Here is a 14,037-nt window from a genome sequence, read left to right as displayed (position 1 = left end):
GTGATCTCGGCCCACTGCAACCTCCGCCTCCCAGGTTCACGCCATTCTCCTGCCTCAGCCTCCCGAGTAGCTGGGACTACAGGCGCCCCCACCACGCCCGGCTAATTTTGTATTTTTAGTAGAGATGGGGTTTCACCATGTTGGTCAGGGTGGTCTTGAACTCCTGACCTCAGGTGATCCGCCCACCTCGGCCTCCCAACGTGCTGGGATTACAGGTGTGAGCAACTGTGCCAGGCCTAAGTATGGCAACATGTCTATAACATAGATCTACCTCCGTTGTACTGTGACATAGTTCCCCCTCCATTTTCCTATAGCACAGTCCCAACCTCCCTTTTCCTCTGACCTAGTTCCATCCTCCCTCCTCCTGTGACATCCTCCCTCCTCCTCTGACATAGCTCCATCCTCCCTTCTCCTCTGACATAGCTCCATCCTCCCTCCTCCTCTGACATAGCTCCATCCTCCCTCCTCCTCTGACGTAGCTCCATCCTCCCTCCTCCTCTGACATAGCTCCATCCTCCCTTCTCCTACGACATAGCTCCATCCTCCCTCCTCCTCTGACATAGTTCCATCCCCTCTTCTCCTTCATGTATTATTGCCATATATACATTTATGTATGTTATAACTTTAGCTCTTCAGTGTTGTAATTATTGCTTCGAAAGTATTTTGAAAGAATTTGCCTGGAGGCAGTGGCTTATGCCTTTAACCCCAGCACTTTTGGGGGCTGAGGTGGGCAGATCACCTCAGCCAGGGAGTTGGAGACCAGCCTGGGCAACATGACAGAACCCATCTCTACCAAACTTACAAAAAATTAGTCTGGAATGGTGGCATGTGCCTGTAGTCCCAGCTATTTGGGGGAGGATCCCAGCTAAGGTGGGAGGATCACTTGAGCCTGGGAAGTCAAGGCTGCAGTGAGCTGAGATCGTGCTACTGCACTCCAGCCTGGGTGCAGATCTTATCTCAAGAAAGAAGAAAAGGGACTAGGAATGGTGGCTTTTATCTGTAATCCCAGCACTTTGGGAGGCTGAGGTGAGTGGATCACCTGAGCTCAGGAGTTTAAGACCAGCCTGGCCAACATGGTGAAACCCCAACTCTACTAAAAATAAAAAAAGTAGCCGGGCGTGGTGGTGGGTGTCTGTAATCCCAGCTACTTGGGAGGCTGAGGCAAGAGAATCACTTGAACCTGGGAAGCGGAGGTTGCAGTGAGTGAGATCGCACCACTGCATTACAGCCTAGACCACAGAGTGAGAATCTGCCTAAAGAAAAAAGAAAAAGCCGGGCGCGGTGGCTCAAGCCTGTAATCCCAGCACTTTGGGAGGCCGAGGCGGGCGGATCACGAGGTCAGGAGATCGAGACCATCCTGGCTAACACGGTGAAACCCCGTCTCTACTAAAAATACAAAAAAATTAGCCGACCATCCTGGCTAACACGGTGAAACCCCGTCTCTACTAAAAATACAAAAAAATTAGCCGGGCGTGTTGGCGGGCGCCTGTAGTCCCAGCTACTCGGGAGGCTGAGGCAGGAGAATGGCGTGAACCCGGGAGGCGGAGCTTGCAGTGAGCCGAGATCGCGCCACTGCACTCCAGCCTGGGCGACAGAGCAAGACTCCGTCTCAAAAAAAAAAAAAAGAAAAAAGAAAAAAAAAAAGAAAACAAATTAAGATCTGGACACTGCGGTTCATGCCTGTAATCCCAAAGCCTTGGGAGGCCGAGGCAGGAGGATCACTTGAGGCCAGGAGTTCAACACCAGCCTGGGCAACATAGCGAGACCCCATCTCTATTTAAAAAAGAAAGAAATTCAAAGAGAAAAAAAGTATACTTGTAGTTTTTTGTATCATCCATATTTTACCTTTTTTTTTTTTTTGCCCCTTTTTCTTTCCTGTGAATTTGAGTTACTGTCTAGTGTCATTTCCTTTTAGTCTGAAGAACTTCATTTAGAATTTTTTTTTTTTTTTTGAGACAAAATCTCACTGTGTTGCCCAGGCTGGAGTGCAATGGTGCAGTCTCAGATCACTGCAACCTCCGCCTCCCTGGTTCAAGTGATTCTCCTGCCTCAGCCTCCCAAGTAGCTGAGACTGCAGGCACCTGCCACCACGCCCAGCCAATTTTTTTGATATTTTTAGTAGAGACAGGGTTTCACTATGTTGGCCAGGCTGGTCTTGAATTCCTGACCTCCTGATCCGCCTGTCCTGGCCTCCCAAAATGCTGGGATTACCATGAGCCACCACGCCCAGCCCATTTAGAATTTCTTTTTTTTTTTTTTTTTTTTTGAGACGGAGTCTCGCTCTGTCGCCCAGGCTGGAGTGCAGTGGCGCGATCTCGGCTCACTGCAAGCCAAGCTCCGCCTCCCAGGTTCACGCCATTCTCCTGCCTCAGCCTCCCGAGTAGCTGGGACTACAGGCGCCTGCCACCACACCCACCTAATTTTTTGTATTTTTAGTAGAGACGGGTTTTCACCATTTTAGCCAGGATGGTCTCAATCTCCTGACCTCGTGATCTGCCCGCCTTGGCCTCCCAAAGTGCTGGGATTACAGGCGTGAGCCACCGCGCCTGGCTAGAATTTCTTGTAGGACAGGCTTGCTAGCAACCAATTCAGTGTTTATTTGGGAATGTCTTTATTTCAGCTTCATTTTTGAAGGATAGTTTAGCTGACTATAGAATTATTAATTGATCATTCTTTTCAGCGTTTAAAAGTGTCGTCATGGTGCCTTCTGGGTTCCATTGTTTCTGATGAGAAGTCATCTGTCAAACTGTCCCCTTGTACTTGAAGAATTATCTTTTTTTTCTCTTGCTGTTTTCAAGATTTTCTCTTTGTCTTTGGCCTTTAGTAGTTGTGATGTATCTAAGTGTGGATTTCTTGGTGTGCATCGTACTTGGGCTTCAGTAAGCTTCTTGATTCATAATGTTTTGTTTTGTTTTACCAAATTTGGAGAGTTTTTACTCATCATTTCAGCAAATTTTTTTCCTGCCCCTCTCATCTCCTTTTGGGAGTCCCACTGCATGTATGTTGGTGTGTGTTCTCTAAAGCTTTTTTTTCTTCAACCTTTTTTCCCCTTATTGTTCAAACTGGATAATTTATTTATTTTATTTTTAAAATATTTTTTATTTTTTATTTAATATTTTAATTTTTAATATTTTAATTAAAATATTAATTTTAATAAAATTAATATTTTATTTAATATTTTAATATTTTTATTTAATTTTTTTAAATTTTTTAAAATATTTTGCTTTTGTTGCTGAGGCTGGAGTGCAATGGCGCGATTTTTGGTTCACTGCAACCTCCACCTCCCAGGTTCAAGCAATTCTCCTGCCTCAGCCTCCTGAGTAGCTGGGACTACAGGAGTGTGTCACCACCATGGCCAGCTAATTTTTGTATTTTTAGTAGAGACGAAGTTTCACCATGTTGGCAAGGCTAGTGTTGAACTCCTGACCTCAGGTGAACCACCCGCCTCAGCCTCCCAAAGTGCTGGGATTACAGTCGCAAGCCACTGCACCTGGCCTGGATAATTTTTAATAAATTTTTTTCTTCTGCCATTCAAATCTGCTGTTGAGTACATCTAATTAATTTTTTTTTTTTTTTGAGTCAGAGTCTCACTCTATTGCCCAGGCTGGAGTGCAATGGCGCGATCTTGGCTCACTGCAGCCTCCACCTCTCCGGTTCAAGCGATTCTCCTGCCTCACCCTCCCAAGTAGCTGAGATTATAGGCGCCCACCACCACGCCCAGCTAATTTTTTTGTATTTTTAGTAGAGACGGGGTTTCACCATGTTGGCTAGGCTGGTCTTGAACCCCTAACCTCAGGTGATCCACCCGCCTCGGCCTCTCAAAGTGCTGGGATTACAGGCATGAGCCACTGCGCCCGGCCTTGAATTTTTTTTTTAATAGGCTTTTTGTTTGTTTGTTTGTTTGTTTTTGAGATGGAGTCTTGCTCTGTCACCCAGATGGAGTGCAGTGGCGCAATCTCGGCTCACTGCAACCTCCGCCTCCCAGGCTCAAGCGATTCTTGTGCCTCAGCTTCCCCAGTAGCTGGGACTGCAGGCACCCTCTACCACACCTGGCTAAATAATTTTTGTAGTTTTAGTAGAGACAGGATTTCACCATGTTGGCCAGGCTGGTCTTGAACTCCTGACTTCAGGTGATCTGCCCACCTTGGCCTCCCAAAGTCCAGGGATTACAGGCATGAGCCACCGCGCCCGGCCTGGCTTTAGTTTTTAGAGTAGTTTTAGGTTCACAACCAAATTGAGTGGAGGATACAGAGATTTCACATATACCCCTGACCCCCACACATGCAACAGCCCCTCCCCACAGCACCATCATGCTCCCTCGCCAGACTGGTACGTTTATTACAATCCATAAACCTACACAGACCCATCATTGTCACCCAAGGTCCACAGTTTACATTAGGGCTGACTCTTGGTGGTGTACATTCTATGGACTTTGACACATGTATAATAACAGGCATCTGCTATCGTGGCATCAGACAGAGAAGCTTCACAGCCTTACCCATTCTCTGTACTCCACCCGTTCATCCTGCTTTTGTGACAGGCATCTACTATTGTGGGATCAGACAGAGAAGCTTCACAGCCTTACCCATTCTCTGTACTCCGCCTGTTCATCCTGCTTTTGTGACAGGCATCTGCTATTGTGGCATCAGACAGAGAAGCTTCACAACCTTACCCATTCTCTGTACTCCACCTGTTCATCCTGCCCTCCCCACTACATTCACTACAAATTTCCTTTCAGTGATTGTCCTTTTTAACTCTGGAATTTCCATTTGATTTTTTTTTTCTTTTTTTCTTTTTTTTTTTAGACAGAGTCTGCCTCTGTTGCCCAGGCTGGAGTGCAGTGGTGCCATCTCGGCTCACTGCAACCTCTGCCTCCTGGGTTCAAGCAGTTCTCCTGTTTCAGCCTCCCAAGTAACAGGGAGTTCAGCCTCATGCCACCAAGCCCAGCTAATTTTTGTATTTTTAGTAGAGATGGGGTTTCTCAATATTGATCAGGCTGGTTTTGAACGTTTGACCTCAGGTGATCCACCTGCCTCACACTCCCAGTGTGCTGGGATTATAGGCGTGAGCCACAGCGCCCGGCCTCCATTTGATTTCTTTTCTACCATTTCTTTTTTTAAGATTCCCTAGGCTGGGCATGGTGGCTCACACCTGTAATCCCAGCACTTTGGGAGGCCGAGGTGGGTGGATCACCTGAGGTCAGGAGTTTGAGGCCAACCTGGCCAACATGGTGAAACCCCGTCTCTACTAAAAATACAAAAGTTAGCTGGGCGTGGTAGCTCACACCTGTAGTCCCGGCTACTCCAGAGACTGAGGCCTGAGAATTGCTTGAACTTGGGAGGTGGAGGTGCATTGAGCTGAGATCATGCCACTGCACTCCAGCCTGGGTGACAGAGTGAGACTTGGTCTCAAAAAAAAAAAAAAAGGATTCCCTGTTTCCTGAATCATTGCCATCATATTTTCATTTAATTATTTGAACCTACTTATAGTAGCTGCTTTGAAGTCTTTGCTAAACTCAACATCTGGGCCCACTCAGAGTCACATTATATCAACTGCTTTTTTTCCTAAATAGGACCATGATTTCCTGTTTACCTGTCTTATAATTTTTTTTGTTGAAAACTGGATATTTCAGATGATCTATGTCTGGATTCTGAGTTGTTTTCCTGAGTCTTGTGTTCTGTTTGTTTTAGTTAAGATGTTTGGACTTAAACTGCAAAACCTGCCCACCCACCCCTGCAGCCTCTGATGTCTCTACTCAGATTTTTAAATTCTTTTTTTTTTTTTTTTTTGAGATGGAGTCTTGCTGTACTGCCCAGGCTGGAGTGCAGTGGCATCATCTCAGCTCACTGCAACCTGCCCCTCCTGAGTTCAAGCAACTCTCCTGCCTCAGCCTCCCGAGTAGCTGGGATTACAGATGTGTGCCACCATGCCTGGCTAATTTTTTTGTATTTTTAGTAGAGATGAGGTTTAACTGTGTTAGCCAGGATGGTCTCAATCTCCTGACCTTGTGATCCGCCCACCTTGGCCTCTCAAAGTGCTCGGGTTACAGGTGTGAGCCACCACGCACGGCCTTAAATTCTATTTTTTAGTCTGGCTTCCTAGCAATTGCTTCTGTGTTTGCATATGGTAGTGGTCAGCCAGAGATTTGGGCAAGAGGGTGTGCTCAAACACTCCTGACCCAAAAGGCTCCCCACCACACTACGTGGTTTCAGAGCATGTGATGAGTTCAGCCAGCCCCTCTCTCTTTGCTTTCACTTTCCCCGGCCTCTGTTGGAGCTCCCAACACCTGCAGTGGTCTCCTCAATAGCCAGGCCCTTTTTGGGAGAGCTGAGCCCTTCTGTGGCTCTCTCATTTTCAGAGTCTTCCTGTTAAGTATCTGGCTGGCCCAGTGCTCACTCCAGTTGGGATCACAACCCCAGATGATCAGGGCCGTCAGTTTTTTTCTTTTCTTTTCTTTTTTTTTTTTTTTTTTTTGAGACAGAGTCTCGCTCTGTCGCCCAGGCTGGAGTGCAGTGGCGCAATCTCGGCTCACTGCAAGCTCCGCCTCCCGGGTTCACGCCATTCTCCTGCCTCAGCCTCTCAGAGTAGCTGGGACTACAGGCGCCCGCCACCACGCCCAGCTAATTTTTTTTTTTTTTTTTGTATTTTTAGTAGAGAAGGGGTTTCACCGTGATCTCGATCTCCTGACTTTGTGATCCGCCCGCCTTGGCCTCCCAAAATGCTGGGATTACAAGCGTGAGCCACCGCGCCCGGCCAATTTTCTAAGTGTTTAACTGCGAGGCCTGGGTTTTGCCTTCTGTCCCACATCCAGCTCTGCTGCTGCTGGTTTTTGCAGCCACCCTGACCTGGTAAACACTCAGGTTTGCTGACTCGGGAGGTAGGAGCCAGGGGCAGCCCCAGGTGCAAAGGCTGCAGACTTGCCAGTGTTCTGACCCAAGACCCAACATTTTTCAAGAAGAATCTGTTCTCAGTGAGCTCTCAGCTTTGGTCAATTTCCAGAACTCTGAAAAGTTCTAAATCAGTGAGTTTTGATAATTTTGTCTAGTTTTAGATTATTTTTTCTTTTTTTCTTTTCTTTTTTTTTTTTTTTTTTTTTGAGATGGAGTCTCACTTCGTCACCCAGGCTGAAGTGCAGTGGGGCGATCTCGGCTCACTGCAACCTCTGCCTTTTGGGTTCAAGCGATTCTCCTGCCTCAGCCTCCCGAGTAGCTATAATTATAGGCACATGCCATCACACCCGGCTCATTTTTAAATTTTTGGTAGAGGTGGGGTTTCACCATATTGGCCAGGCTGGTCTCAAACTCCTGACCTCAAGTGATGCACCCACCTCAGCCTCCCAAAGTGCTGGGATTACAGGCGTGAAGCACCGCGCCCGGCCCAGATTCAATTCAACGACCTCTCTACTTGGGTGTGGCTGGAACTCAGAAGCTTCTTTTAGTTTTAGATGTTGTTTGTTTTCAGGGTTAAGTCTTTACTAATTCTGGAATGTACTTCCGTCAATGCTGTGAGGTAGGTGATTGGGTTGGGATCTTTTATGTATGAAAACCCAGTTTTTAATTTTCTCTTATGAAATCCATAGTCTTTCTCCTTGCATCCCATCTGTGATGCTTCCTCTGCCACACGAGGCTTTCTGTATGAGCGGGGGCTCTTCCTGGAGGCTCTCCTTTGCTCCATTGATAACTTGCCTGTTCTCTTGGTTTTCAATTAACTTCATGGATATGCCATTAACTACTTTCCATGGTTAGAAATTTAGGTCATTTCCAAGTTTTTCATATTTGGTTAACATCCTTGTGGCCAAATCTTTACATACATTCTCCGTAAAAATCATGTCGCTGAGGCGGAAGGATTACATGAGCCCAGGAGTTCAAGACCAGCCTGGCCAACATGACGAGACCTTGTCTCAACAAAAAAATTCAAAAATCAGCTGGCATGGTGGCACACTCCCACAGTCCCAGCCACTTGGGAGGCTGAGGCGAGAGGATTCCTTGAGCCTAGGAGGTCAAGGTTGCAGTGAGCTGTCATCCTACCATGCACTTCAGCCTGGGCAAGAGAGCCAGCCTCTACTGCACACACACACAAATCATAGAAGCACTTTCTGGGTTAAAGAATTTACAAATTTCAAGGCTTTTAATATTGTCCAATATTCTAGAAGAGGTTTTATTAATTGATGGTGTGGGTGTGTTGAAGGGGCGTATTTAATCGAATTCACTCTGGGTTTAACCCTTTCTTTTTGAACATGTTCTCTGTCTCCTTTCAGCCAGTCTCTGCTGTAGTGCATTTGAGGCACAGTCCTGTAGCCCCTGGTGCCCCCTGGTCATTGGCAGGGCCCTGTGTGCCTAAGAACAGTAGGCACTAGAAGGAACTGCCCAAAATCCTGGCCTGGGGAGGTGTATGAGGCCACCTTTGTCTACCCATGAGACAAAATCCCTGTTCCACCTCACTCTGCTCCACCCACCCGTTCCTACTGGAAAGACAGCCTTGGCTCCATGTCATGGGCTGAAGGCCTGTCCTCAGTTGCTCTTTTTTTGTTTTTTTTTTTTTAGACAGTCTCACTCTGTCTTCCAGGCTGGAGTGCAGGAGTGCAGTGACACAATCTCTGCTCACTGCAACCTCCGCCTCCCGAGTTCAAGCGATTCTTGTGCCTCAGCCTCCCGAGTAGGTGGGACTATAGGCACATGCCACCACGCCCTGCTAATTTTTGTATTTTTAGTAGAGACGGGTTTCTCCATGTTGGCCAGGCTAGTCTCGAACTCCTGATCTCGTGATCCACCCGCCTCGGCCTCCCAAAGTGCTGGGATTACAGGCGTGAGCCACTGCGCCTGGCCCCTCAGTTGCTTTTGTGGGGTTAAAACAACTTCCTTTTTGAAACGATGGCACGGCAGCAGTGGATGGCGGTTGGTTTTTCATGTCTTTATTTGGCAAAGTTGAAGATTGCAGTCCTGTCTGTCCCCACGTTTCCTCTTCGTTCTCTCTCTGTGTGTGTGTCTTGGTTTTGGTTTTAATTTTACTGGTTCACTGATACCTAAAAGTCAAGGCATCACTGTTTCATAAGCAGGTCCTCCTAGTTTGGGGGAGCACTCAGTCATGCACATGCACACCCCCAACACGTCTGCCTTGATGCACTGGTGCTGTGGCTGCCTGTGCAGTAGTGAGGCTATGGGAGCTGCTGTCAGAAGGCCGCTGCCACACTGTGACTCCAGCAGAGGCAGTGGGGCACACGGGGCATATTCTGGAGCAGCCAAGTCCATCCCGAGAGAGAATGCGGGTGTGTGTGTGTGTGATGTGTGTGAGACTGTGTGTGTGTGCATGTGCATATGTGTGTGAAGTGTACAGTTGGCCCTTGATATGTGTGTGATGTATGTGCATACGTGTGTGTACAGTTGGCCCTTGATATGTGTGTGATGTATGTGCATATGTGTGTGAAGTGTACAGTTGGCCCTTGATATGTGTGTGTGATGTATGTGCATACGTGTGTAAAGTGTACGGTTGGCCCTTTGTGTGTGTGTGAGAGACTGTGTATGTGTGCATGTGCATACGTCTGTAAAGTGTACAGTTGGCCCTTGGTGTGTGTGTGTGTGTGCATGTGCATACGTGTGTAAAGTGTACAATTGGCCCTTGGTATCTGTGGGTTCCATATCCATCATTTCAACCAATCTCGAGTAGAAAATAACTGGGGAAGAAAAGGATGGCTGCGTCTGTACACTGTATGACAACTATTTACATAGCATTTACATCGTATTAGGTACTGCAAGTAAGTAATCTAGGGATGATTTAAAGTATATGGGAAGATGTGCATAGGTTATATGCAAATACTATGTCATTGTATATAAGGGACTTGAGCATCCTTGGATTTTCGTTTCTGCGGGGGGTTTCCCATGGATACCAAGAGACTGTGTGTATGCAAGTGTGAGTGTGTATATGCATGTGTGTATATGTGCATGCCGTGTGATGTATGTGATATGCATGTATGAGTGTGAGTGAATGTGACAGTCCGTGTGTGTGCATGTGAGGGTGCATGTGTGTGTGCATGTGTGTGGGTGTGTGCATGTGTGTGCACATGTGGGAGGGTGCATATGTGTGTGCACGTGTGTGGGTGAGGGTGCATGTGTGTGTGCACGTGTGTGGGTGAGGGTGCATGTGTGTGTGCACGTGTGTGGGTGAGGGGGCATGTGTGTTCGCATGTGTGTGGGTAAGGGTGCATGTGTGCACGTGTGGGTGAGGGTGCGTGTGCACTTGTGGGTAAGGGTGCATGTGTGCACATGTGTGTGGGTAAGGGTGCGTGTGCACGTGTGTGGGTGAGGTGTGTGCGCATGTGTGTGGGTGAGGGCGCGTATGTGGGTGAGGTGCGTGTGTGTGCATGTGTGTGGGTGAGGTGTGTGCGCACGTGTGGGTAAGGGTGCGTGTGCACATGTGTGTGGGTAAGGGTGCGTGTGTGTGCGTGTGGGGGTGAGAGGTGTGCGTGCATATGTGTGGGTAAGGGTGCGTGTGTGCGCATGTGGGTGAGTGCCTGTGTGCGTGTGTGGGGGTGAGAGGTGTGCGTGTGCATATGTGTGGGTAAGGGTGCATGTGTGCGCATGTGTGGGTGAGGGCGCGTGTGTGTGCACGTATGGGTGAGATGGTGTGTGCGTGTATCCATGTATGACTGCATCTGTATTTGCATGAGTGCGTGAGTGCATGTTTATACACCTGTGAGGGTCTCTGTGTATATGTCTATGACTACATGTGTGAGTATATATGTGTGTTAATATGCGTGTGTATATGTGTACGTGTGTATGTGTGTGCGCATGTGTGAGTGCATGTGTATGCATGTGTATACATGTGTACTTCTGTATATGTGTGTATGTCTGTTTGTGTACGTGTATATGCATGTATGTGTGTATGCATGTGAGTACCTGTTTATGCATATGCGTATGTGTATATATGTGTGTATGCCTGTGTGTATGTGTATACGTCTGTATGTGTGTATGCGTGTGTATGTGTACGTGTTTATATGTATGTGGTGAGTGTGTATGTGCGTGTATATGCATGCATGTATATGCACACGCGTGTATATGTGCATGCGTGTGTGTATGCACACGTGTGTGTATATGTGCGTGTGTGTGTATATGTGTGAGCGTGTATATATATGCATGCGTGTGTGGCTCCCTCAGGACAGTGCCCAGGTGAATGGGTCAGTGCTCCTGGGTTTGTTTGCCCCTGGTGGCCCATGTCTGAGCCCTGCCCCTTACGGCTCTGTCTGCAGGTTCTCCCATGGGCAGGTGGTCTCTCTGGATGAGCTGCGCCCCTTCCAGGACCCAGACCTGAGCTCCCTGCAGGCCGGCTCTGCGTGTCTGGCCAAGCACCAGGATGGCCTCTGGCACGCAGCACGCATCACCGGTGAGGCTGGCCGTGGGGGCCTCCCGGGAACACCCTCCCAGGCTCCACATGTGTTATCACTGTGTGGCTGCTCCCTGCTTCCTTTGGATTGAGTGTTGGGACTCTGGCTCTGGGCCCGAAATGAGCACACCTACCCTCAGCCTCTGCCCTGCCTTGCTCCTGATGTCCAGGGTGGTTCCCCATCACTGGCACCTGCCATCAAGGATTCTGACCTGCAGCTTGTCTCTGCCCCCAGATGTGGACAACGGCTACTACACAGTCAAGTTTGACTCGCTGCTGCTGAGGGAGGCCGTGGTGGAGGGGGACGGCATCCTGCCCCCACTGCGCACAGAGGCTACAGGGTCCGACTCAGACAGCGACGGTGCAGGTGACTCCAGCTATGCCAGAGGTACGGCAGCAGCTGCACAGCCCAGGAGCCAGGAAGGTGGGGTCACCCTGAGAGGCTCCTGGCTGGGGAGGGCACCAACCATCTAACTAAACTATTGGAGAGTGTGTGACTGCAGCGAGGGTGCCAGCTGTGCCTAGGGAGGCCGTGTGGTTAGGGGTAGATCCGTGGCGGCCTTTATCTTCAAGGAACGGGGTGCAACAGCTAGTCTCATTGATGGGAGGCCATGGTCGTGGCTGTGGCCACGGGAGAGGAGGGGCCCGGAGTTGCCAAGGAAGTCACAGGAAATGACCAACTGATGGGGCCTGGAGTGCAAGAGGAGCAGCTCCTCCACATGGCTTCTCAGACTTGGGACCTGGGTGCCTGGGATCGTGGCAGACAGAGGTTGTGTCCAGACAGCCAGCGTGGAAGTTTTGGGAATGGGAACTGGTGGGCAGTGTCCAGCTCTCCAGAGGGGTGTGTGTATGTGTGGGTGTGTGTATGTGTGTGTGTGTGTATGTGGGAGGTCACCTGACCCAAGCATGGCGGGCTGAGTCCAGGAGGGGTCTGCATGTTGGAGGTGTACCCAGGGATCCGTGATGGTGGTTTCTGAAGCCCATGTCCCTGGTGAAGGAGGACCAAACCAAGGACTCTGTGAGGGCAGGTGAGGCGCTCACAGCCCCGTGAAGGTGGAGAAGGGCAGGGGCAGGAGAGGGCTGTGGAGGAGGGGCCACGGTGCAGCAGGCCGTGCGGACTGCCGTGCACTCTGCCTGGTGTCACATGCCCACAGCAGCCTCGGTGACAAGAGCACGGAGCCCAAGAGGTGGGGTGTCGGGGCTCTGCCCAGGATCTGAGCTCATTGGTCAAAGCCCGGGTCACCATGCACAGTCCTCTCGCCTGGCTGGGCCACTGCCCTCTGTCCGTCTCTTGCAGTGGTGGGGTCGGACGCTGTGGACTCTGCAGAGTCCTCTGCCCTCTGTCCGTCTCTTGCAGTGGTGGGGTCAGACGCTGTGGACTCTGCAGAGTCCTCTGCCCTCTGTCCGTCTCTTGCAGTGGTGGGGTCAGACGCTGTGGACTCTGGGACCTGCAGCTCTGCCTTTGCTGGCTGGGAGGTGCACACTCGAGGCATAGGCTCCAGACTCCTCACCAAGATGGGCTATGAGTTTGGCAAGGGTGAGTACAAGCTGCCCTGGAGAAGTGGGCAGGCTGCTGCAGCACAGCCCGGGTCCAGCAGCCATCAGGTTCCCGGGGTCCCACAGCCACCGGGTTCCCGGGGTCCGGCAGCCACAGCACTGCCATCCCCGTGCCTCCTCAGGTTTGGGCCGACACGCAGAAGGCCGGGTGGAGCCCATCCATGCTGTAGTGTTGCCTCGAGGGAAGTCGCTGGACCAGTGCTTGGAGACCCTGCAGAAGCAGACCAGGGTTGGCAAAGCTGGCACCAACAAGCCCCCCAGGTGCCGGGGAAGAGGGGCCAGGCCCGGGGGCCGCCCACCCCCTCGGAATGTGTTTGACTTCCTCAATGAAAAGCTGCAAGGCCAGGCTCCTGGGGCCCTAGAGGCTGGGGCGGCCCCAGCGGGGAGAAGGAGCAAGGACATGTACCATGCCAGCAAGAGTGCCAAGCGGGCCCTGAGCCTGCGGCTCTTCCAGACCGAGGAGAAGATCGAGCAAACCCAGCGGGACATCAGGAGCATCCAGGAGGCTCTCACCCGCAACGCTGGTCGGTACGTGTGGGGCCCGGCTCAGGGCAAAGGGCAACCCAGGGTGGCCCTGCCCCCAGGATTCGTGCAGGAGGTCACCTGACCCAAGCATAGCGGGCTGAGTCTAGGAGGGGTCTGCATGTTGGAGGACAGGCAGCAGGCACACAGGCAGTGGGTACGGCAGACGGGCTGGTGGCATGGCCCAGGACCCCACGCTGACTGGTGAGCCCCTCTGCAGGCATAGCGTGGCATCGGCCCAGCTGCAGGAGAAGCTGGCAGGAGCCCAGCGCCAGCTGGGGCAGCTCCGGGCTCAGGAAGCCGGCCTGCAGCAGGAGCAGAGGAAGGCAGACACCCACAAGAAGATGACTGAGTTCTAGAGACCCCGCAAGCACTATGGACGAAGCGAGGGACCCCAGCACGGGCTGCCCTCAGGAAGACCGGTGTTGCCCGAGGAGGGGCCGGCCTGCTGGCCTGGGGCGTGTGGACACTGCGGAGTGGAGACAGAGCTGCAGGGTCCCATCTGGACACTTACTTGCCCACCTGCCAGTGTCTTGGGCATTTCCTTGGCAAGGACATTAAAGTGATTTCTTCACAGTGTCA

The 14,037-nt window shown here is 50.6% G+C and overlaps 1 protein-coding gene and 1 long non-coding RNA gene across 14 annotated transcripts in view; one reads left to right on the top strand and one right to left on the bottom strand.

The window, feature by feature from the left end:
• ZGPAT (zinc finger CCCH-type and G-patch domain containing) overlaps positions 1–14,037 on the top strand; it is a 25,363-nt gene extending 11,326 nt beyond the window's left edge. For 3 of the 13 annotated variants that reach the window (XM_055266086.2, XM_055266085.2, XM_055266084.2), the window contains exons 3-7: positions 11,243–11,376; positions 11,612–11,764; positions 12,794–12,913; positions 13,056–13,461; positions 13,676–14,037. In XM_055266086.2, coding sequence (XP_055122061.2) covers positions 11,243–11,376; positions 11,612–11,764; positions 12,794–12,913; positions 13,056–13,461; positions 13,676–13,814 — 952 coding nt within the window. In that variant the 3' untranslated portion in view covers positions 13,815–14,037. Of the gene's footprint in view, positions 1–11,242; positions 11,377–11,611; positions 11,801–12,673; positions 12,914–13,055; positions 13,462–13,675 lie in introns of all 13 variants that reach the window. The other 10 variants (XM_063634090.1, XM_055266082.2, XM_063634089.1 and 7 more) reach the window with 4 other exon arrangements.
• On the bottom strand, positions 8,704–11,613 carry LOC134735911 (uncharacterized). Its single transcript, XR_010119506.1, has 2 exons — positions 11,511–11,613; positions 8,704–9,022 (listed from the first exon to the last, which is right to left on the bottom strand). It is a non-coding gene; the product is annotated as an uncharacterized lncRNA (long non-coding RNA).

The sequence above is a fragment of the Symphalangus syndactylus genome, chromosome 24 (assembly GCF_028878055.3).
Source record: "Symphalangus syndactylus isolate Jambi chromosome 24, NHGRI_mSymSyn1-v2.1_pri, whole genome shotgun sequence".
NCBI classification, from domain to species: domain Eukaryota; kingdom Metazoa; phylum Chordata; class Mammalia; order Primates; family Hylobatidae; genus Symphalangus; species Symphalangus syndactylus.
This window is presented reverse-complemented; position numbering and strand designations above follow the sequence as displayed.